Source organism: Myodes glareolus, chromosome 5 (assembly GCF_982192425.1).
Source record: "Myodes glareolus chromosome 5, mMyoGla1.1, whole genome shotgun sequence".
NCBI classification, from domain to species: Eukaryota; Metazoa; Chordata; class Mammalia; order Rodentia; family Cricetidae; genus Myodes; species Myodes glareolus.
This window is the reverse complement of record NC_142030.1, coordinates 27822256-27847959: the sequence shown is the minus strand read 5'-3', so window position 1 is coordinate 27847959 and position 25704 is coordinate 27822256. Positions and strand designations below refer to the sequence as shown.

At 43.9% G+C, this 25704-nt stretch overlaps 1 protein-coding gene across 2 annotated transcripts in view; it reads right to left on the bottom strand.

Annotated features, from left to right (window-relative positions):
• The window catches only part of Cacna2d3 (calcium voltage-gated channel auxiliary subunit alpha2delta 3), an 837667-nt gene that overhangs the window by 491746 nt on the left and 320217 nt on the right, over positions 1–25704 (bottom strand). For both annotated transcript variants that reach the window (XM_048421249.3, XM_048421250.3), the window contains exon 5: positions 3565–3727. In XM_048421249.3, coding sequence (XP_048277206.1) covers positions 3565–3727 — 163 coding nt within the window. The remainder of the gene's footprint in view (positions 1–3564; positions 3728–25704) is intronic.

Below are 25704 nucleotides of genomic sequence, written 5' to 3'. Positions count from 1 at the left end.
TTTTTTTAACAAAGCCTTCTCAGGCATGGCATTCATTATCCACTCAAACTCATGGTCGAAGAAAATGGGACACACACTTGTATACAGTCATGGATGTGGTGGTGGGGTTAGTCATGGAGACATGAGATTCTCAGCAGGCAGTTCTGAAGCTAGCTCCAGCCCCTTGCAGCCCCCACTCCACACAACCTTATTCTAAGCCTTCTTTCTTTTGCAGAAAGTTTGTAAACCACCCAATATCTTTTCTTCTTGAATCAGCCAGAGTATGTCTCTCTTGCTTACAAAAAACATGGAATGTCATAATTCTGGCTGACTAGGATAGCAGACATCAGTAAATAACCTGCATGGGGGGGTCAAGACAAAGGGGCACTAGGTGACTCTTCCCTGCCCTCAGAGGAGTCCAAAGAAAGAATGAAGGCACAGAAGAAACACAGGCCCAGGACATAGGCAAGCTCAGAGAGGCATGCACACTACCAAGGTCTGGAGGAACGAAGAAGTCTATGCTGGAGCTGATTTTAAAGGATGGGGCACTGAAGAAGCAGAGATAGGAAAGGGAAGGGTTGTAGGAATTAATGGTGAGCACTGAAAGGAAGAGAAAGGCACGAGGAAGAGGTGGAGGAGCTATCACTGGGCAAACAGAGGAGATAAATGGAAACCATGGAGTTAATCTGGAGAACAGGGCATCTTCTTCCACACACATACTGGAGCAAGCACATATGTATATAGCGCCCCTCACATAATGTCTAATATGTACAGGTATGTCTCCATCTATATGTGGCATGTGCTTATAAATCTTGTATGCTTTCACCTTCTTAAAGTGTGCCCTACTGATGATCCCTTGGTCCTCATGCACTTCAAGATACCTATGAATGTAGCTCAATGCAAAATCAAAACCTTAGTGAAACCCTATGAAATTAATTTGTGTTTGTTTTTATAACTCACCTGTGGATTTCTTGGATGTGAGTTTTGTAAATTACATGGTGTTGTAATGTCAAAGGTTGGACCTGCCTATAGGGTACTCAACAAAGAGTGCAGGGTTTTCCAATCCCCTGCCAGATCGCTGGCAGCTGCGCAGAAGCTTCTATCCTGTGCTTCACTTCTGGAAGACACAGCTCTAAGGGACTAGATGTTCCTGTCTCCAAGAATCAGACTCACTACCCCTAGTGATCTGCTAAGAATAGTTAGTAATGACTCTACCATATCTGAAGCCTAAGAATACTCAAAGGCTTGTCTTAAGAGCCCAGAAAATCCAGCTCTTTTGAGTCTCTGTGGGACTTGCACACCCGTCACCACTGGTGAAAGTGTAGTGTCTTCTATACCTCAGAGAATGGCAACCACAGAGTGGCAACCACAGGGAGAATCACTGGCCTGGTTGCTAAGGAAGCAGAAAGCAGAAGGGAGACATTTTGGAGTTATCCACCACTTTCATCTATAGCAGGAAATTCTGCCCAGCAGTGAAGCAAGCACACAGCAGCAACTAGGGAGCATCAAACAAACAGTGCTGTGTGCTCACAGGTCCAGCCTGCTGGACGAGAAGAACCATGTGCTGGTTCCCTTTGCCAAAGGCAAGATTCCACCCCAGGGACGTGAGAGCCAGTGACCAAGCTCAGAGCCTGTGTTCTGAGTACATGCCATCAGTAACCAGATCTAAGCGGGAGGCCTTCTAAACATGAAATATATTTCTGCAGCTTGAAAGAGACTTTGGGAGGCTGGTTTGAGTTAGAGTAGAGTCAAGAATTTTCTTTAAGTCCCTCTCTCTCTCCTATGGACAGTTACTCCCTGCCTGGCTGAGACAAGATATAGCCCCTAACTGACCCTGGTTCACTTTCCACAGCCTGGCGGGGTGACAGATGAACCTGGGTAGGAGATGACAGGCAGATCCCATGAGAACTGCCGAGGATGACTTAAATCTAATTATTTAACTCCTGTAGCGCAAACTCTCAGACTGTTAGGATTCTGCCTAGCAGTCTTCATGAGGCTATTGTAAAGTCTGTGTGACCGATGACAATGTGAGCCCTTCTGCACTACTACCATCAGAAGGTACAATTAGGCCTTTAAATCCTAGGATGCAATTAAATCTCTATCATGGTGCTAAGGGTTCAAGCAACCTTGAAGTCACTGTCATGTTTTAAAAGACCATTTGGGATTGTTTCATGTCTGAAATTACTCTATAAAATCATGTTCATTTTTCATCTTCTGTTCAGAACACATTTAACGCTAGAAATGGCTTTTCCTGCTAGCTACACTACACAAAAAGGCAGTTTAATTTAAGTCTTCATCAGCTATTACTACTATCCTGGTCTAACTTCCATTGGGCAATGCTGAATGCCAAGCCCTCCATTTGGGCCCTAAGGATCCCAGAGATGGCCCAACCCCAAGTTCTTTGAAGCCAGTATAGATTGCTATCGCTTTTCAAAGGGGGATTGAGAAAGAAAAGCTATTCCCTGGTCTTTGCTGTCCTATGACTTTGCAGAGATACGGTTATAGTGTTGGTGCCCAGTCTTCCAGTTATCTCACTAGCAGACGACAATTTCTCTGAAGAAGGTGGCTATGTTTGGCTCACTATGGGATCCCTAATAACTGTCAGAATAATTAATGCAAGGGAAACTGCTTCCCCAGACTCTGAAGGGCAAGTAATAGGCAAACCATGAAAGGGAACCAGTAAATGTCCAGTCACAAGAAAAATGTACTTTAACTGGTGATTCAGAGCAATTCAGAAGCTAATATGCTTGTGATTTCCCCCATATTGACAGTTTAGTGCTTAGAGCTACACCTATATCATCCTATACCCTCTGACTATGTAGCCCAGGTTGACTTAGACGAGGAAATAAATATTCATGCTTCTTTTCCCTCCAAAGTGCTGGAGTTGTATATGTGTGTCAACTCATATACAACTCGTACACAATCATTATTTCCATCAGAGAGGGGAGGAACTGTGATCTCAAGGGGAGGAGTCATCACTGGAAGCAGGTATAATGAGGAGATTAGCCAGTGCCATTGGATGCCAGTGCTCAATCCTTGGCCACTGGATTTCCAACTCAGGTGAGCAGACAGGGATGTTGGGAAAATAACCTCAGTGTCCACATGAAGAATGCATTTGAGGGAGTCAAGCCTGGACCTGGACACATGGAGCTTTGTTATGTCCATACTTCTCTATGTTGGAAGGGAGGAGGACAGCACACAGCTTACCCCTCAGCCACCACAGAAGCTCCCCAATCCTTAAATACCATCAAGGAAGGACAGCAGGAAAATGAAGGGACAAACTGGGATAGTAATCATGCCTAATAAGGTGGGGTAATCTCTCAGATAAAAGTGATAAATGAAGCAGGCAAGCTTCCAACTAACACAGAAGTTAACCAGTTGTAACAGAGACTGCAAGGCAGGCGGAGCCAAAGAAACTTACAGAAAAGGCCTTGCTGGTAGCTGCACTGCACATTAATATGAAGAAGAGAGCATCCAGGTAGACAGTTTCATGTTTGCCCCACCCAGAGGATGCCCGCAATAGTTGGTATACTCAGTGTGTGTTCCTCTCTGCCCTCTAATAGGAGCAGTAGCAAGGAGTCTTACCTTTGTTGTACATGTTCGTTGGCACCTGGACATCACTCAGACTGATGTTCACAGGCAAATTATTAAAGTGGTCATTGGGGGCTAGGATGAATTCTTTCCCCAATTCCAAGAAGTTCCCATCTTTGTCCCTTTCGTTGATCAGCACGGCATTGAAGTATTCATACTGGAAGAGAAAGTCAGACGGTATTAGAGGTCAGTGACTCAGACATGAGGGTTAGAACCTCCAGGCAGACCTGCGCACTCATAGTGTGCTGCCTCCTGCTTTTGTGACGCCCCCCTGCTCAAGAAAAGAGTTCAAAGTCTTTGCTGCATTTGCATGGGTGTCATAGTGTTAACGAAATATTTGCCAAAGTTATTCAATAGACTTGAAAAAAACCTTTATCTGAGCACAGAGAAAATTGCTATAAAACATTTTAGTCTTTGTAAGTTGAAGATAAAACATGTCCTAAAGTAGCTTACAAATTTAAGTTGAATGTGGTTTAAAAAAACAAACAAGGAATAGGAACGTGTATAGTCGCAATTTTCTGAGAAATTACCATACTGATTTCCAGAGTGGCTGTACAAGTTTGCATTCTCACCAACAATGGATGAGTGTTCCATATTCTCTCCAGAATAAACTATTATTGGTATTTTTATCTTAGCCATTCTTACTGGTGTGAGGTGGTATCTCAGAGTCATTTTGATTTGCATTTCCCTGATGACTAATGGATGGCACTAGAAAAAACATCCTGAGAAAGGTAACTCAGACCCAGAAGGATGAACATGGTATGTACTCACTCATGAGTGGATACTAGCTGTAAAGCAAAGGATAATATGGCCCTAGAGAAGCTTAGTAACAAGGCGAACCCTAAGAAAAACATATATAGATCCCCCTTGAAAAGGGAAATAGACAAGATCTCCTGACAAAATTGGGAGCATGGGGATGGATGGAGAAGGGAGTGTAGAAGAGAAGGAGAGGGGATGAGGGAGGAGAACTTGAGGGAATAGGATATTCGAGACGGAGAAAGGACAGAGATGAAGAGCAAGGGAAGAGATTAATTGATTGAGGAAACCATTATAGGACTAGTAAGAAACCTGGTACTAGAGAAATTCCCAGGACTCCACAAAGATGACCCTAGCTAAGACCCTAAGCAATAGTGGAGAGGGTGCCAGAACTGGTCTTGTCCTGTAGTCAGATTGGTGAATATCTTAAATATCACCACAGAACTTTTATCCACCAACTGATGGAAACAGAGGTAGAGACCAGCAGCAGGACCTCTCAAAGTCCAGTTGAAGAGTGGGAGGAGTGAGAATATGAGCAAAGAGGTTAAGACCAAGATGGGGACACGCACTGAAATAGTTTACCTGAGCTAAGGGGAGCTCACCATTTACAGCTGGACAAGGAAGCAACCAGCATAAGACAAAGCTAGACCCTTTGAATGTGGGTGACAGTTGTATGGCTGGGGCAGACTGCAGGGCGACTGGCAGTGGCAGCAGCATTTATCCCTACTGCTTGTACTGAACTTTTGGAGCCCTCTTTAGAGCATCACTTTGGAGGGATACCTTGCTCAGCCTATAAACAGAAGGGAGGGCCTTCGTCCTTCCCCCATACAACGTGCTTTACCTTCTCTGAGAAGTGGATGGGGGTTGGGATTGGAGGAAAGGTGAAGGGAATGGGAGGAGAAGAAGGAGTGGAAACTGGATTTGTATGCACAATGAAAAAAAGATAGTTTGCTTTCTTTTAAAAAAAATACAAAAAAATAAATAGACTTAATTGTAAATCTATGTCTTTTGTTAGGTATTAGTTTCTTGGATATAGAAGTACTAATCAAAAAACAGTTTGGGGGATTTTATAAAAATTCAAACATTTCTCAAAATTGAATTCCTCATGATGAAATAAACAGGGAAGTCACTGCTAAGGAAAAGCAATCATGTGCAGAAAGCCTGCCAGTGGCTTTCCCCAACAATCTGAACGCAAGTGACTCACTTAAATTCCACTCACAATATGGTCACATGTTCCAAAAGAAGGTGTATAAACAGCCACTGTGCAGACTAAAATATGTTCGACATCATTAGCCATTGGGGAAGTGAGAAATAAAACCTCGAACACACACCGTTTCACACCCAAGGGAAAGCTAAAATAAAACTCTGACATTAAAGGTTGCTCTGATACTCAGTAACCAGAAATCTCATACAGTTGCTTGGGAAAATATAAAATGCCATGAATATTTTAGAAAAATATTTTGTGCTTTCTCACAAAGTAAAACATATCCCACCCTACGACCCAGCAGTCCCTGCCGTTAGGGAAATGAGAACATACCTACGCCCACAAGAAAATACTTATGTGAATGCTCACAAAAGTCCCTTTCATAGCAGCCCCAAAATAGAAATAACCCAAATATCCCAAGAGATGCTGGGATAAATGAGTCTTTGATATCTTCATACAATGGGTTACCATTTGAGAGCAAATTACTGATCCACTGAAAACATGAAAAGAAGGTCGGGTGCATTGTGGGCACACATGTGAGATTCCATTTATTGTGAGTTATGGAGAGGGCAAGGTGACTCTACAATTTTGAGGCAGGGTTGGGGTATTGAGAAACTTCCCGTGTAGTGTAGTGTGGGCCACACAGATGTATTCATTTCTCAGTATTCACTGACTTGAATATTTAAAATAAAATAAAACAACTGTTTTACTAAATAGGAATTTATGTCTCAAAAATATAGCCATTAAATATTTTAGTTATTTTTAATATTACCAATTCATGAACTTTACTTTTACCTATTTTTACATGTATATGTATGGTGTACGTATGCATAATCACATGTGTGGGCATACATGGTGTGAGTGCACATGCTTATACATTTAGTTGGAGGCCAGTCATCTAGTGTATTCCTTGATCTTTGTCTACCTTATTTACTAAAGCTAGATCTGTCAATTAACCAAAGCTCGTGCCTTTTAGTCTAGCAAGCTGGACTGCCCGAAGAACCCTCCCTCCCTTTCTCGGTCTCGAGAGTGCTAGGATTACAGGCATGCTTCCCATCTGCCTGACTTTTCCATGCATGCTGGGAACTTGAATCCTGGTCCTCATGTAAGCACATGGCAAGCATTTTATCCAATGAGCCCCTTCCTAGACCCCAGTTCATGAATGTTATAGATTCAGAATTTAAATGAACAACCCCCCCACTCTGTTTTATAAAAGCATCATTTTCTTGATAAGCACCATAAACAAAAGTAGCTGAATCTTTCCCCTGAAACAAAAACCTTGATCACCAGGATCACGAGGGCTGCTTATGAGGGAGGACTCTGTTTTGTAAGCATCTCCCAAGGGCAGCACAGACTGCCAGACTTTCTCAAGCTCAAACTTTCATCTCCCTGCTCCCATGGGACTGAGAGCTCCACTCACAAAACAAAACCGTGGCCGGCTCCCCAAATCACAGCGCAGCTGTGGCTCACATATCATGTAGGCAGCTTCTAAACGTCCATGCAACTGGTTAGGACTCAGGACACAAATGAAGTAAGGATGGAAACGGAGCAACATTCTCCTCAGGGTGGACCCATCTTTTATCAAGGACAATTGTGTTCGGTTTGTCCTGCCTGAGTCCATGTGTCCATCTGTACCGATCTGGAAAAGTCTGCCTTATCATAAGCAAGGAGCAATATTCCTCAGGGAGGTGGGACACCACGTGCAGTCAAGCCTGATGGACTGATTTCAACCCTTAGGACCTACGTGGTAGAAGGAGAGAACCAGCTTCTGCAAGCTGTCTTCTGACCTCTATGCTCATGCACATAAACACATATAAAACAATAACAATCATAAAATTACAATTCCTCGGGCTTCAGAAGACATTGCTGCCATCACCAGGCTCAACTCTTATCATGTGATTGAGAAAATCACATGCTTAGTCCACATTACCTTAACACTGTTAACTTTTCCTCCCACACCTAGTGTCTTTAGTGAGTATGCTGGATGACCTACTAGATGTGGCAGGAGCCCAAAGGCTATGGATACAGGAGACCAAATGTAGCATGCAAAATACAAGACCTAAAGTGACAAGAGTATTGCTCTGAGAGCTTGCCCTGGTCAGAGGATGAAGGATGTGGTGGTTCTCTAAGGGAGTATCTTTTTTTTTTTCCTCAAAGTTTATTAAAATACAAAAGTCTCCATTTCCGCCCCTCCTCCAAACCTCCTCCCACTCCCCCCACTCCCTCCCCTCCCCCCTCTCCATCCCCAAGAGCAGTCAGGGTCTCCTGCCCTGTGAGTAGTTCAAGCTCCTCCCCCCTCCCTCCAGGTCCAGAAAGGTGAGCATCCAAACAGACTGGATCCCCAAAATCCAGTATATGCAGAGGAAACAAGTCCCAGTGTCATTGTCAATGGCTTTTCAGAAAGACTCCGGGCCAGCCACATTCAGAGAATCCGGCAACATTCAGAGAATCTGGCTGGATCACGTGCTCGCTCAGTCCCAGTCAACTGGCCTTGGTGAACTCTCATTAGATCAGTCCCCTTGTATCAGTGGGTGATCGCACCCCTCGCGGTCCTGATTGCCTTTTTCATGTTCTTCCTCCTTCTGCTCCTCATTTGGATCTTGGGGGACTCAGTCCGGTACTCCAATGTGGGTCTCCCGTCTGTATCGCCATCCATCGTCGGATGAAGGTTCCCTCTGATCTTGCCTTCCTTGCTCACGTTCTCTTTCCTTCTGCTTCTCGTTTGGACTGTCAGTAAGACAAAAAGGCTGCCTTCTGACTGGGAGAAGATCTTCACCAACCCCTCATCAGACAAAGGTCTGATCTCCAAAATATACAAAGAACTCAAGAAACTAGACACTAAAACTCTAATTAACCCAATTAAAAAATGGGGTACTGAACTGAACAGAGAATTCACAACAGATGAACTTCGAATGGCCAGACGACACTTAAGGTCATGCTCAACCTCCTTAGCGATCAGGGAAATGCAAATCAAAATCACTTTGAGGTACCATCTTACACCTGTCAGAATAGCTAAAGTCAAAAACACCAACAATAGCCTATGCTGGAGAGGATGTGGAGTGAGGGGAACACTCATCCATTGTTGGTGGGAATGCAAACTTGTGCAGCCACTGTGGAAATCAGTGTGGCGGTTTCTCAGGAAACTGGGAGTCAACCTCCCTCCGGACCCTGCAATTCCACTCTTGGGAATATACACAAGAGATGCCCTATCATACTACAAAAGTATTTATTCAACTATGTTCATAGCTGCACTATTTGTAATAGCCAGAACATGGAAACAACCAAGGTGCCCCTCTAAGGGAGTATCTTAAGTTCTTCTATAGGGCAGGACAGCCAGGCTTTTCTGGCAACAGTTAGGCAGCAAACATCTCGGGCTTCGGAGGTTTTCCTTCAGTACTTCATACACAACAAATTGATCCATTAAAACCTGATTTAGCTCTAGTTTACATAATGGAGCAGAAGATGTGAGCTTCATTGTGTAGTTGGCCAGTCCAACGCTGGAGTACTGTGAGGCTTGGGAGAGACATAAATAAAATAGCACAGAATCCTTGGGTAATGGAGATCTTCAAAGGTGTCTGGGAACAGGGTTTAAGAAACTGGAGGCCTGGGCTATGTGGAGGAGAGACAGAAATGATTAGGCTTGGAAACCCATATGGAGGGATGTAGACACACAGTCTCTCAGGCTAGCTGATGTGTGGGCAGAGAGGTGAGAGCTCAGAGAAGGTTGAAGAGGCCAGGGCAGAGAATCCCAGATGTTAGATGAAGAACCTGGACATTTTTGATTGTGAGCCTAATCTTTATTGGCTAAGCCATCTCTCCATCCCTCATTTTCTAGATTTTATTTTTGATATGAAAACATCCTTTCCTTTTGGAGGGTTTTGAGCAGCATCTCCAACATATATATTGGTTTTGAAGTCAATTTGTGCTACTATCTAAATATTATGCTAACGTGCACACATCATAAAACACCTCAAAAATTTATATACAAGCAGGGCCTTGTGGTGGATGAAGACTAATGCAGGGGGATTACAAAACCAAGGCCTCGTTGGGTTACAGAGCAAATTCAAAGTCAGATAACTTTGTCTCAAAATGAGGAACAAAGAAAGGTCTGGGGATGTAGCTCAGTGACAGAGCATGGAGCATGTGTGAGGTTCTGTGTTCAATTCCTTGTACACCTAACCAATCAACCAAGCAACAAACAGAAAATGATACTCAAAGTGACTAGAAATAAGAGGCCTCAAAGGATGTCCTGGGGGCTCATCTTGCTCATCTCAGGGACAAGACTTAAAGGCTGCATCCTGGTATTTTCCAAGGTGGATCTGAAACCTGTGAACCACGCTGCAGAGTACTGACGAGGGACCTTTAGTCTAATGAACAAAGTCTGGAAAATACATGGAAAGCCAAGGTTAAGTAACATCGCAAAGAGAGCTGGTGAGACGGCTTAGGAGAGAAAAGGTGCTTGCCATGCAAGCTGCAGACCTGAGTTCAATCCCTGGAAAATATGTAAATAAAGGAAAGACCCAATTTAATAGAGTTGCCCTCTGACCTCTGCATGCATGCTGTGGTATATCCACCTGCATGTAGCTATCATATATACAATGAGAAATAAAATTAAAATGGTGTAGATTTTTCTTAATTTTTAATTTTATTTTTATGAAGATTTTTCTTTGACCATTTCATATACACATACAATGCATTCTCTTCACAAAGCCCTCCCACCCTTTTAAAAGCCCCTCCTTCTTTCTAATTTCTAGTCCATTTACAAGTGTTTTTGGTTTTGCTTTGTAGCTCACTAAATTTAATTTTTATTATATTTATTTGCATATGGACATGAATGCACATGTGCCACACTATAAGTGTGGAGGTCAGAGGTCAGCTTGCAAGAATCTGTTCTCTCCTGCTAGCACAGTGGTTCTCAACCTGTGGGTTGCAACACCTTTGACAAACCTCTGTCTCCAAAACTTCTTACATTATGATTCATAACAGTAGCAAAATTACAGTTATGAAGTAGCAACAAAAATAATTGTATGGTTGGGGTCACCACAATTATGATAAATGTCATATTCAAGTGTCACAGCAGTTGAAGGTTGAAAACCACTGTTTGTGTCAGGTCATCACCAGTGGTGGCAGACACATTTACTCAGGGAGCCATTTCTCTGGCCCCTCACTGAGCTTAGCCAGGGCCATTCATTACAAGGTTTCTCACTTCAACTCACTTTGAGAATGAACAATGCATACATTAAAGTGGGTTGGAATTGGGTGGGATGTCATGTGGAACATTCTCCAAATTTGTCTGACAGAATGTATGTGTGTGTGTGTGTGTGTGTGTGTGTGTGTGCGTGTAAATACTATCTTTTAATTGGTATGCAAATCCTCATGGGAACAGTTCTACACTGCAAGAGTTGTATCTGTGTCATATACAATGGCATTCCCATTCCCAGCATGGTGACATCACTGCTAACTTGGTGGCTGATAGACCAGATAACAGTCTCAGCATCCACGTCGGTAGCAGGCCTCTCCTGGAGTCCACGAACATTGCTCTGTGGTCAGTTTTGTGCATCTCCCTGATGCCAGGGAAGCTTCCAATGGACCCGTGTGGGCTGAAGATGGGGAAAGCATGGTGGCCAATTTATCTCACTTCATGGCATCTGCCACTATTGTGGACACTGGAGTGGTTATCAGAGAAGAGGGACGAGGTGACTGCAGAAGTGACCAGGACCAATGCTGTGCACTGTCACCATCGGTGAAGAACACTGAGGTTCTGTTACCCATCCCACTGACCTATAGAGGTCCTCTTCTCTGTTGTTGACACAGACCATAGCTGCTTTCGGTTCTCACTGGGTGTTGTCCAGGCCCAGTTAGGGGTGCTACACGTCTCAATAGTGGAGCATTAGGCTCTGTTTGTGTGCCCTGCCTGATGGGAAGGCTGTGGCCAACCGAAGCTTTTGAGACAGCATCTCCACCAAAGAAACTCAGTCCCTCCTCTGAAATACGGCCCAGCCCTTTCCTGCCACCCACAGCCTTGAACCCTAGTTTAGGGACTGGCAATCTAGAGTGTAAATATTTTAGGTTTTGCAGACCAGACAGTCTACATTGCAACATACAATTTGGCTATTTTAGTGAAGGCAGTCAAGTGCAAGGTATAAACAATGGGATGTGAGTGGGTTCCGATAAAACTTTATTCACAGAAGTAGGCAGCTGGCAGAAGACAGCCTGAAAGCCTTCATTTTCTTACAGCCTTTCTAGATTCTTCCTTTGTTCTTTCTGCGTAACAGGAACCTACTCTCCCCCAGCAAGATATCCCAAGGCAGTACAGCTCCACACTGGTAGAACCGAGTGCAATTAAACTGCGTCCCTGGACAGGGCCCAAGCGCGGGGATTCGTTCCATCCTCCCATGCAACCCAGTATGCAGCACAGGCTGAGCCATGGTGCTTTGGGGCGGGAGGGGTGGTTCTGCTTCTTCCTGCTGGATAAGTCACAAAACAGAAGAGCCTCAAGACACCACTCAAGGACTTGCTTTGTAGGTGGCAAGTGTGTGCTGGACACAGTTTCCCCTGGTGATTCCATTCTGCCTTTGGTTGCTTCCTAAGTGGGCATGCCACAGACACAATCCCCTGGAACCTCCCAGAGAGCAGGCCTGTACATCACTCCACACTGACTCACCCCTGAACCTGATTTGTGCAACTCATGAAACTTAGCCTGTAGGAGAGACCCTGGACACAGTCAAGAATGCTTTCAGTAAGTGACTGTGAGCCAGCTATCTTCAGGGAAAGTACAGAGACAGACAGACACATGCAATAATAGGGTATTAATGTATAGAATAATTTAGTTTATGCCTTGCCTGTGTTTGCTTCAGTTTTCCCATCTGTAAGATGGAGAACTGTGAATGCCTCCATTTCTGTGTGCCAAGCTGAACTAGGACAGGTAACAAGTCAACAAAAAGATATCCATGGTAACAAGTTCCACCCCACCTGCAAGGTACAGACTCTCCTATTCTTCTTGAAGCCCTACCCCTCAAGGGACAATCTGTATTTTTTTCTTTCTTTTATGGTATTGCCAATACTGGACATCCCTGAAGGATGTACTATGAAAGCTGATCTCATTAGGACCTGTTGACATTGTAGATCCCTGGATGTCTGAGGCATCTGCCCTTCCCCAAAGTCCTCCTTCGATATCTCTACTACAAAACCCATTACCCAAAGGCCTTAGCAGACATGACCAACAGACAGTCCAGAAGGACGACATTTTAGTATTTCCAGCGGAATAGGGAGAAACCCTTGAGCTGTCTGATTCCCATGTAGAGCTTCCTTGAATGTGGATTTCACACTGCAAAACATTTAAGATGCTAGACCCAGCCTATCAGGCCATAAGAACCAGAGCTTGAAAGCTGAGTGTACAGGGCAGTACCATGCTGGCTTCCTAAGTCATCCTGAGATACTCGAACTCAGTTTTATTTTCTATTGAGTTGAGGGGGTGGCATTCCTTCAGATCTTTCTAAAGACACACTAGGAAGGGATAAAACGTACAGGAGCAGTGGGCACCGTGCCAACAACAAGCTCTCCATGTGTTTGGGTTCTCCCCTCTCAAGCTTGTTTTCCAACCCTTTCTTGCTCTGGGATGATAGCCAGCCTTTTACAACTTAGATTAGAAAATAAAAATTAATAGGAAGATTAGTCCCAAATGAGGCGAGCAAACATCCAGCTCTCCAGGCATGCGTCCCCTGTGCATAAGTGACAGAGCCCACTACTCACTCCAGCCCCTCTCAGACGTCTAGAGCCATTTGGTTGCTGCTCAATAATCTCATTTTCTCTTCATGGGTGAAAATTGATTTGTAAATGATCTGTTCCAGGATATTTCTGAGTATTAACATTACATTAACTCACTTACATTTCCCCTAGTGTCAGAGTTCCTTTAGGAAGGAGATAATGAATATCCCTCTTCTGCTATCTGGGATCTGCAGCCCGAGAGCCACTTGCGTCTATTAATGACCGAGCTGCTTAGACAGACCCTGTGCGGATGCCATCTGCCAGCCACTTAGCACTCAATCTTGACAGCCTCGGGGTGGAGGGTTTTACTCCAATGCGCTGGATTCAAATCCCAGCTCTGTTGCTATGCCGGAACCTCTTCTACCCTGTCTCTCAAATGAGTTCCCAACCACCCCTGTTACGGTGGAGTTGACTTGAAGAGTCAATGGAGGGGGAATAAAAGGTACACATCCTATACCTAGATCATGGTATAGGGTTCAAATACATAGATATATAAAATATAGATGCCTTTAGTGTGGCTTAAGTGTGGTCGCATACTGCAAGTTTCCTAGGCTTCTAACTACTCTGGCTTACACAGGTAACATAATCATTATGGCAGAAGAACTGAGAGATGGGCAGAGGGAAAAGGGAGGTTTGAAAAGGCAAGGTAGATATCAGGGCCTTTGCATCGCAGTGAAAAAAAAAGGGGGGGCCTGACAATTAAGGAAGACTTATTCTGTTTCATGGTTTTAGATAGTTCAGTTCTTGGTGGATCAGCCCTAGGCACTTGGCAAAGGCTTGGCAGAAGTGCTTCTTCATGGCAGGCAGGAAGCAGGGAGAGGGGATGCCAGAGTCACACTGGCTTTCTCTTTCCCCCACTTTTATGACTGGGTTGCCTTGCTCATGGAATGGTGCTAGCCACATTTGAAGAAAGTCATAACCATATTTGAAACAAATTCCCATGTCTTGTCATTAATGCTTCCTGAGATGTGTCTCAGTTATCACTTACATAATCCTACACCCAGTCAGAGTGACCATATAGATTCACTATCCTGCAAGACAAGTCCTAGGTCAGCACCATCTCTCTCATCTGAACCCTCAGCACCCATCTGGGTCTCCCTTTCTCATCTTAGCAAACTGACATCAAAGAAGACTGAGTAAGTGGCTAGCTCTGTATACAATCCTCCGGGGGCTTCTTCTGCTCTGCGGTCACAAAACAGCGACCTTTGTCTTTCACAGGCTCACATGTGAGTGAGCACATGAACATGAAGGGCAATGGGCAGACAGTTAACACACACACACATACACACACATACAGTTTTGGCCCATCCATCTTTACAGCACCTATCTCAGCAGAAGGATCCATGAAGGGCTCCACACAGATGCAACTATGAGATATGCTGCACCTGTGTTTGTAAGCGAATAATTTTTCTTCTGATCTGAAAAGCAAATCCATACCTAATTATCTATATCAAGATTTAGGGGAAATAAAATAATTGACATTAACCAAGAAAATCCTGCTCAGGCCGATGTGAGACTGTTGCTTTGGTCTGCACAACATTTCTCTGCCCTGGTTTCAGTAAGAGGCACCTAATACCCTCTAGGTTTTAATCAAGGGTACCTGTCAGCCATACTTGAAGGAGGAGCATATGACTCAGACTGACCTATGAAATCCTTTTCCAGGGAACGCTCTGAATAATAGGAGACTGGCTTCCCCACATTCATTACTCAAAGGCCAAGACGCCCCACTGCTGTTTTGGGCCTTTAACGCAAGAGGACTTCCCCCTTTTCAGAACCATCATAGAGAAAAGGGGGAAAAAGGCCCAGGATGGTCCTAAGTTTATACCTCTCCGTAATGAGACTGTCTTCTTATTACCACATTTTTACTCAATTCTGTAAACCTAAGAGGGTAGGGGTTAGATGGAGAGGGTTGGATGACAGAGTCAAGTTATACTTAGATGACCTTGGAGCCCACAATCTAATAGAAGGGGCTCCTGTGGGAGTGTTATATCATAGTTCAGCTGGCTACAGGCCCAAAAGATGTCTACTAACTGTATTATAAAGACTGCATTTTTATTACATATGTTTGTAAAACATATGTGTGTGATGTGTGTGTGTGTGTGCAAGAGAGAGCTCACAAGTGAGTGAGCTCAAGAGTATACTCACTACCATGTGGAGGTTAGGGAACAAATTGTGGGAGCCAGTTATTTCCGTTTGGCTCTCTGGGACTGAACTCAAGTGGTCAGTCTGTGAGCCCTCTCACTGGCCCATACTAAGGGTCTTCTAACATAAAATCATCAATAGGAAAAAAACTCACTGCTGCATGACCTGTGTTCCAGAACATGAACATCTGTGTGTCAGCACACAGCCTCTGGGCACGAGTCAGTAAACCAGTACACACAACTAATTATCCTACAATGGGCCGCTGTGGTGTCCCGAAAATAGACTTCCTTGGTGTCTCTATAGATTTGAATCTATAATGAGTAGCAAGTTGTGGAAGAGCAAGGGTTCCTGGGCTTTGGCAATAAGGTGCTATGCATAATTGAGAGCCCTAACTATAAAACAAATCTGTGACTTCAGTGTTGCATGTTAATAATATCGACCTGTACTTAAAATTATCTAGTGAAGTTGTTCTTCAAAGTGTTCACACAATTTCCAATATATTAAAAAAATATTTCTTCACAAAATGTAATTTAAGAAATAAATCAGCCCTTGTTCCCGTATCACGCTAACTTTGTTATTCCCCCTCAGAAGAGTTAAGAAGCAATTAAAAGATAGACACGGAATATGTGGCCTCATTATCAAGATGATTACTGCAATTTAGAGTATTCTAGTGCCTAATATCCTTGTGGTCCAGTTGCTCTGGTGATTTACTTTATGTTTCTCACAAGATGTTAATTAGAGAAAGAGACAATCAAGGCCACAGGACACACATCACAGAAGGATATGGTGCTGTCTGCAGTTGCTAAGGTAACAAATTATACCAATGTCTTTTTTTAAAAAAAAATCACTAATTACTGTATTAAACACAGAACTTCCTCTTGGATTTAAAAAACAAGCAGAAGTTCAGCAGATGTGATGCCCACTAATACTTACAGTGAGGCACCACACTATCAGTGGGCATCACTGGTTACGAAAGGGGTGATGGACGTGGGGGTAATCAAACAAGCGTTCTAGACATACCAGATGCTACGGTTTAGGGAATTGCACCCCAAAGACTGGAATGTTAAAGGCTAGGTCTCCAAACCATGGCACTATCACAGGAGGAAACTGGTTGGCTGGGACACGCACTTGAGAGGGATAGTGGGTGGTTCTTTCTCTTTCTTTCCTGTTACCATGACATCAGAAGCTTCTGCACATGTTCCTACCATCATATTCTGCTTCACCATGGGCTCAAAAGCAGTGAGACTCATCAACCATGGAGTGGAACCTTCAAACTGAGAACCAAAATCAATCTTTCCGCTTTTCAATTCATGTGCTTGGGTATTTCATTACAGTAGCAGAAAACTAACTGGCAAAGACTATCCCGAAATTCCCCAAACCTAGAAGAGCATTACTTCATTTTCCGCACATAATAAGTTCTGTGTCGTCCCAACAATGTTGAGAGTATTTAAAGTTATGCTAAAGGGGCTGAGGCAAATGGCTCAGAGAGCAAAGTGCCTGCTACAAGTATGAGGATCTGAGCTCAGACCCTCGACCTACTCACCTAAAACCCGAATACAGCGATGCAGGTCCGGAATCTAATACAGGGACAGACCCAAGCAGATTCCCAGAGCTCACTGGCCAGACAATCTGGGTTAATTGATAAGATTCAGATTCACTGAGAGAATTTGGCAATACTTCTCAAAAATAAGGTAGTAGATCACTCAAGCTGATGTCTTCTCTTAGCCTGCACTATTTATTTTTCTGGTTATTGTTTTAAATTCATATGTTAGCCTACCTACTTTTTAAAAAGTAACCGCTATAACAAGAGCGAATATAAGAAGGTTAGCCCCCACCTCCCCCACCCTCGCCAAGTGCCAGAACACTGCTTTGAGAGGAATCTCAGAAGGAAGGGAACGGTATGACCCAGGCAACTGCTCTGCCTGGGAGAGAAAACGTGGAGGCCTTAACAAGATCTGTTCTTGCAGAGTACTCTGGGAGGCTCAGAAGTGTATCCACCCAATCTGAAGCAGTGCTGTTTGCTTTACATGTCTTAAGACACACAAGACAGAATATACCAGGCTATGTACACCAGGACTCGTGTGTGTGTGTGTGTGTGTGTGTGTGTGTGTGTGTGTGTGTGTGTGTGATACAGATGCAGATGCACAGCAGGCTCTTAAAGCTTGGATAATGGTGCAGATACACACAAAAGCCCCTCAGCATTAATATTTCCTATACTGTTTTCAACCTCTCCTTTATACATTTCAAATAGCTATGGTATTCTCTGAATCCAAGGTTGTTTAGAAGGACCCACCAGTCATCCACTCTATCTCTGTCAGTGTGTGCTACCTGTGTTATGTCAAGATGGTGGGAAGGGGAGAGCTTGCTTGGGTTTCTATAAATTCAACTACATTTCCCAGCATTCCTTGCAGCTGATAAGGGCCAAGTGAATGGCTTGACCAATGAATTGTGAGTACAAATACCGTGTGTATCATTCCTTCTTGAGAGGTATGAGTCCCCATACTGGCTTTTCTCCATCCCTGATGCAATATTTATAATATGAAAGGCACCTGAGTCTCTCAGTCATGCATAGGCAGGGAACTATTATGAAGTACTACAGTATTACAGGACCACAGTACATTACCAGGAAGACAATTTGTGTGCACACACGCATGAGTCTGTGTGTGTGTGTGTGTGTGTATGTGTGTGTGGTGTGGGTGGTGTTGTGGGATGTGTGTGTGGTGTGGGGGGTGTTGTGGTGTGTGTGTGTTATATGTGTGTGTGTGATGTGTGTGGTGTGTATATGGGTGTTGTGGGGTGTGTGATATATGTGTGTGATATGTGTGTGTGTGTGTGGTGTGTGTGGGGTGTTGTGGTGTGTGTGTGTGTGATATGTGTGTGTGTGGGTGTTGTGGGGAGTGTGATATGTGTGTGTTGTGTGGAGGGTGTTGTGGGGTGTGTGTGCGATATGTGTGTGTGTGTGTGTGTTCATCTTTGGAGGGTACAGAGTTAGCTTGAGCAATGCTCTGGGAGCCGGCTAAAAACATGAAAGAAGACGAATGGTATAAATATCTGCCCTAATTTATTCAAATCTGAGAAAATTGAAAGTAAACAGAAATTACGGGTATTAGTCTTTGTAAAAGGATGTGTTCTGAGATTGGTTCAAACCCTCCCAGTTCCCATTCAGCACTCCCTGCTTGCTAGTAATGACGGCTTTCTAGTTGGTGAAAAGCCCTCCATTAGTTTAAAAGCTCCAATTGTCAAAGCATCAGTGCCTATAGGGGTAATAAAGAGCAGAATAGCTAAGTGTCACGGAAGTGGAAGCTCTACCATATTAACATTCATGAGTTTAGACACAGCTCCATTCAACATTATTTAGAGATAAAAATCCAATAATAAAATTTTTAATGTACCGAGAATTTCACAGTTCTCACTCCTTCTTCCCAAGTGAGAATTGCGTCTACAGTATCGGTCTCACTCATGACATCTTGATTCTGCTCTAATTGTGAGGAAGAAACACCACTAGAGAGTTGTCGATACAGCAGATGCAGTTTGTGGGTTTCGAGTTCTTCTCTACACTGTTATTGATACGTATTTCTTCCAAGAGTTACCTCACAAAGAGAAACTGTTTATCTTCTAAGCTCAACCCAAAGGAATACATGTGCACACACACACACACACACACACACACACACAGAGAGAGAGAGAGAGAGAGAGAGAGAGAGAGAGAGAGAGAGAGAGAGAAAGGGGGGGAGAGAGAGAGAGAGAGAGAGAGAGAGAGAGAGAGGGAGAGCTGTTCAAGAAAAGAAACTAACTTTAGAAATATATATATATATATATATATATGATATGCATCACTTAATAAAAATTTTTTATAAACTGAAAGAGCCAAGACAGCAACATGGTGTTGAAGATGTTTGAATGCATTATAAATTAACAGAGACATGGCTTTACCCCTCAAAGGATAACTGCCTCCTCCCAAAAAGCTACACATTAATTCAAATTTATTCACTTCATAAGGCCTAAGCAAATGGAATTCCAAAAGCTCATCTAGAGATAGAGTTGCCTGTAGTCAGGGGCGGAATAAACTGAGAATAACTCAGCTTTTCAACCACGCTGGAGCACGGATGTGCCATGTACAATTTCTGGAAAAAGATATAAAGGCTGGGCTTGCAAGAACACATCACTGCAGAGGCGCCAAGCACAGGACCAACCAAGCTTCTGACATGCTTGGGCTGTTTCCAAGTCTTTGATCTCTCCCCAGGAAGCCACAGAAGACAGGTCACCAAGAAGCCACCCGAGGTTCCAGGGCCATGGTGGAATATTAGCCACAGGCTTTCCAGAGGGTGGTAATGGAGATCACACAACTTCTCCATCTGCTTGAGGTTTCCAACAAATTCTGCACGCATCCCAGGAGCGAGCTAGAAACACAATTCTACTTTGGTTGTGTAAAGGAAACATCAGAAAGGAGGGAAGATTTGGGATGAAGCTGGTAGGTCCCCCAATGCTTTGGAAATAAAATGCTGGTGTGACGTCTCATTCATTTTGGATAAGTTTTCATTATCCAAAGGCGGGTGAGCTGAAGACCACTCTTTCAGGTTTGGTCTCTAGGTTCCCTTCCAGGAAACATGGAAGTTTTACTGTCCACCTACAGGCAATCGAGTCTTGGAGACCACCCAGAAGTAAGCATCTATACACCTTGCTCAACCTCCCAATGGAAACATCATCTTGCCCAGAACCTGTTGAGTCCTGGCTCAAAAACATCTGGGGTCATCACAGAGACACATGTCTTAGCATCATGAGTCAGGATGCTTGATTTCTTCTAATGATTATTTTCTATTACCTGAGTGAGTCTTCAACATTCTACACCCAGATTTCTCAAGCTTGAAGCAAACTGTCTCCACCAGACCTTATGGGCTTCCTCACCTGTCTATAGATTTCAGACTCAGGAGTGTGTCCCCAGGCTTTTCAGACATTGAATACCATCTGTATCATTGTGGTATGCATAAGTACGAGTTCATATTTTCCTTCAAGAATACACACACAGCCCCTCGACTTTCTGGTCACCCTGCAGTGGTGGCTCCACCCTGCGGAGCTCTCCCTGAATCCCATCCCAGCCTTCATCCAGGTACACCTTCCTCTCTTCCCCCCTTCCCCCTGGGGCCACAAGATCTCCCCAGAGCTGCTCCCTTGCGCGCTGGGCCTGGGCGTGGCTAACAGCAGCCTGTTGAGCACAGATGACTATAAGACCTTTAAACACATTCAATAGTTTGCTACTGTGCGCTTGACCATGCTAGTAACAGTGGTCCTGAGGTCTTTGCTTTCTCTGGAACTTGTTCTTTAACAGAGTCTCTCAGTGACAGCCCCATTGGCCCTGCCGGCATATAGATTAATACTCGTTCCTTTGCCTTTGGGGTTCTGACGTCTTGAGGAGAAGGAAACTGAGAGCTATGGCATTGTTCAGTAAGTTATTGGTTTTTAAAAAGCAAATTAAAACACAATTAAAAGTTCCAGAAAGACCTACAGTTAGGGTTTCCCAAATGCGAGTCTTTCTTGTACTATGGACAAGTTCTGCTCATTAGAGTACCTGCTCTGCTCATTAATTTTTCCATTATGATGTAACTTTAAGATTTAAATGCATTTTTTTTTAAGAAAAAGAGAACTTTGTATCAGAAATGGGAAATGGGCAGACCTATATCCCAGGCTATAAAATAGAAAGAAATCATTAAAATATAGTAGAAGTGAACCATAGTATTAACTTATAGATAATCACAGCTGCTTGCCCTGAGTTTAAAAGGAGTTGAGCATGAAGTCCAAATCCAGTGGAGGCATTTCAATACTGACTATAGACTTCCTCTCTGAGGTTGTCAGGATGGTTGCTTGAAGGAAGAATAGCTCCATGCCAGCTTGTTTAATATCCCGTGGAATGTGCCACCTGGAATGTGCCACCCCTGAAGAGATGGCACATGAGAAGGGCAACTGTGAGATGAGCTGCTCCAGCCCTGTACCCACCGGTGGGGGGACCACAGGATGGGTCAGGCCAGGGAGGAGCCACAGCCTTCTGTGTTGTGTAACAGAGGGTGCTTCTCAGTAAGGAGAAACATGGGAAAGAAAGAAGTGAAAAAGAGACTATGCCTTCTGTTGTTTTTATATGATTACATTTAATTAATTTAGTGTGTGTATCTGTGTGTCATAAGACAACCCGGGGGAGCTGCTTCTCTCATGCTACCATGACGGTACCGGAGTCCAAACGCAGGTCTTCAGGCTTAACACCTGAGCCATCTCACCCTAGTCTTAATACATCTTAAATACATTGTAAGGGAGGTAGTCTGGTGTAGTGCAAAGTCACATAGGCGCTGGAGTCTGGCTTGAAATTCCTGCTCTGCTGCAGGCTAATGTATCTCAACAGACTTGTTCAGCACTGACTCATGTAATGGTTCTCATCTTAAAATTTCAGGCTAGCTCTTTTCCTGTAAGATGTACGTAGTCTGCTGGGCGCCTACTACATGAGAGCTAACATCTCATGAGTGGTAGATATCGGTGTCCTTTATGAAAGTCAAATTTATCTTCAAAATATTTTCTGGTCAACAAATGTCCCCATAATAACTAATAAGAGCAAAGCCCTAGGCTGGTAGCTGTAGACCATCGCCATAGACCTTACCTTCCCTCTCTGCTACTGAAGAGGATGTCTGGATGCTGGGCCACCATGCTGTATACAGCCTCTTCGTAAGCAGTGCTGAATGAGATATCCATGTTGCCACAAAAACACCTACTTACAGTTTTAAGAGAATAAAAAAAATCCCTAAAATTCTAAATGTTTGTGACCCCCTTCACCACTAAGCTCCCTGTTTGCCATCTATTCAGTAAGTGGTTAACGTCCAAAATACACAAAGAATCCGTAACTCAATAGCAAGACAACAACCTGATGTAAAAATGTAACATGAAGGGCCGGCTTGTTGGAGTATCTGTTCCGCCTGATACCCCACAGCTGGCAATCCCCAAAGAAAATCACACAGAGTCTGCATTAGGTTATAAACTGATTGGCCCATTAGCTCAATCTTCTTATTATCTCTTGTAGCTTATATTAACCCATTATTCTCATCTATGTTAGCCACATGGCTCCATACCTTTCACAGCCAGGCAGATTACATCCTGCCTCATCAGTGGTCTGTGCAGGAGTGAAGAGGGAGTTTCCTGCTTCCCAGAATACGTCTGTTCTCATCACCCCACCTCTACTTCCTGTCTGGTTGACCTACCTATACTTCCTGCCTGGCCAATTAGTGTTTATTTAAAACATGATTGACAGAATACAGACAATTCTCCCACGCCATAAAAATGGGAAAAGGAACTAAAGATGTTCAAACAAACAGCAAGTATATGAAAGTGTGTTCAGCATCAGTAATGGCAAGGGCACTGCAAATTAAAACCAAACTGACATAGGACCTCACAAGGAGCATCAATAGAAGCGAAGTTATACAGCGAGAAGCCCTGCGCACAGTTGGTAGGAAGCTGAATCAGGACAGACACAATTGAAAGCCATGTGGCAATGGCTCAACAATTAAAATGGGAACTGCCATGTCACCCAGGAATCTCACTCCTCTGGACAGACATCTAAATGGCATATCCATGCCAGCATGATCACTGTAGCATTGCTCACAATAGCCAGCGTGTGGAAATAGTGTGGCTTTTTTTTTTGACCAGGTGAATAGATAATGAAGTAATTTTTTTCAGTGAAATAACTCAACTCTCAGAAGAGGGAAATCCTATCACTTAAGGAAAGCGAACCTGGAGGGCATTGTGCTGATTGAAATAAACCAGATGCTACATGATCTCATTTGTATGTGGAATTGAACACAGGGTCTCACAAAGAGGAACAGAGATAGAATTGTGGTTTCCAGAAGCTGGGCTAAGAGAAAAGGGCAGAGGTTGATCAAAAGTAATTGACTTGCAGTTACAAAACGAGTAACTGACAGAGACCTATTTGTGTAGCAGGGGTTCGGTCAAAATAACAGATATTATTCACTTGAAGCCAGCAGAGAGAAAAGATAACAAGTGTCTTTGTGACACACATACGAGCAGGAACCGTGAACTGATGGACACATTGAGTGGTGTAATTGTGATAATCATTTCACAGTGCTTATGTATGTCAAAATATTATACTGTACACTTTAAATATCTACAATTTTCATGTGTCAATCATGCTTCAGTAAATCTGGTGGCAAAAACAAATCTAAGAAAAGAGTTTATTTATATAAACAAAGAAGTCCTTTCTCATTGGTTTGATTCTCAGCAAGACTGGCCAGGAGACAAGTGACAGGTAGAGAGTAGTAGTCGATGTTGGGGGACTAACAGCTCTCCCGCGACACTGCACAGAGTCCAAAGAAAACACAAGCATATTGGCATCATCTATTCAATTGAAAGAATTTCTTTATTTGTTCTAAGTGAATGAGCTTCAGTACCACAAACTGAAAGCTATTAAAATAAACCTTTATTCTCATTCTCCCCTCATTGCAAGAGAGATGTTCCACGCCATTGCAGTGGTGCTTGGGAAGGTAAGTCGATTATTTTCCTGCCCAAAAAGCAGATCACTAGCAAACCCTGGAGGGTTTCTGTCCTAGATTAAATGGGGACTCCTTGCCAAACAGTGAGAAGTTGAGAAGTTTGTTTCTCTGGAGAGAGGAGATGACTGCAACAGTCTAAGATTCAGCAGCAGAGCTCATGTGGGGAGAAATGCACCTTCCTGGTCTTCATCTCAGGCTCCTTCAAGACAGTCTCCACCTGGGAGGACTGCAGCTACCCTCAACTTGCTCCATCACACACATTTTCCTAAAAGTACATACACCAACTTCATCAGTTTGGATTAAATCTGCCAATAAAAAGACGGATGGCTAGAAAGGACTCCTTGGGATCTGCTAGGACTGCCATGGTATTGCAGGACAGTCTGGAAGCTTCCCTTGCTCCTCCCCCACATCTTCAACCACAAGATAGGGAAACTCAGCATCTCAAAGGAATGGATGAAGTAGAGTATTCATTCAGAAGCCCAACCCCATATGGAAGAATGAAGCAATGAGGACTCAGAGGACTTCGTTCAAATCCTGGAACTCTTTTAAAGCCAAGTGTGGAGCAAGCATGCATCTGTAATCCTACTGTAAGAGGGGGGTCAGAGCCAGAGATTCCTGCGAGGCCAGGAGCCAGCTAGCCTGACACAGAGCACAGGAGCAAATGTCAGAGGCCCTGCCTGAGACCAAGTATACAGTGAGAACACCTGGCTGTCCTTCTGACCTCTACATGTATGACTCAGCACATTCACACACCTGTACACACATAAATACATCATAGGCACCCATGTGGATACACATAACTTCTCTCTCTCTCTCTCTCTCTCTCTCTCTCACTCAATGAAGAAATTCAATTTAGACTTAAATTAATCTTCTAATGAATAGAATTCTATGGATTAGACTATCCAGCTTCTACCCAGATATCCCCCTTTGGTGGTGGTGGGGAGGAAGTGGGGTGATGGTGGTGGTGGTGGTGGTGGTGGTGGTGGTGGTGGTGGTGGTGGTGGTATATGTACAAATGGGAACTGAATCCAGGGTCTTACTCACGCTAAGCAAGTGCTCTATCACTGAGCCATATCTCTAAACTTTTGTAGTTAATATGTTGACTACGTTGACCAGGCTGACTCTGAACCCATTCTGCAGCCCAAATACACCTGAACTTTGGATAATCCTGACTTGATCTTCCAGTTAGCTGGGATTATTGGTCTTTGTCAAGGCCCTGCTCCTCCTCTCTCCTTCATATGTCTTAGCCTTTCCTTCTTCCTCCATCAGTTGTAACTTTAGTTGGCATGTGGCTAAGTCCTTCCATGACAGGTTTCCCCACTGAAGCACTTGTATGCATTACTTCTCACCTACATCCAAAGACCTCAGGGGTACTATCACTCTGATCCCCAGTTCTGCAGATGAAAACAGTGGGCCAGGGAGTCAGGGAAATTGCTCAGTCTCACCACACCCGCCTGCGTCTCATTCTAGCAAAGACTCAATGGAGATCCAGGAAAGCTGACTCCAAACAACACCTCCTCGGTCACTGAGCCTCTCCTGGTCCCTTTAAACAGGCTGCATGTTCTCAGGCGGTGCTGATAGTTAAGCAAGTCTTTCCACAGCCAGGGACACACACTTCGCACAAAAGGAGCCCTCAGGGGTTGTCAAAAGCCCCGCACTGTTGGAGCCTCCTGCCAACCCTGATGGGTTAGAGCCTTATTCAGACACCATTCACTTCTCTGCTTT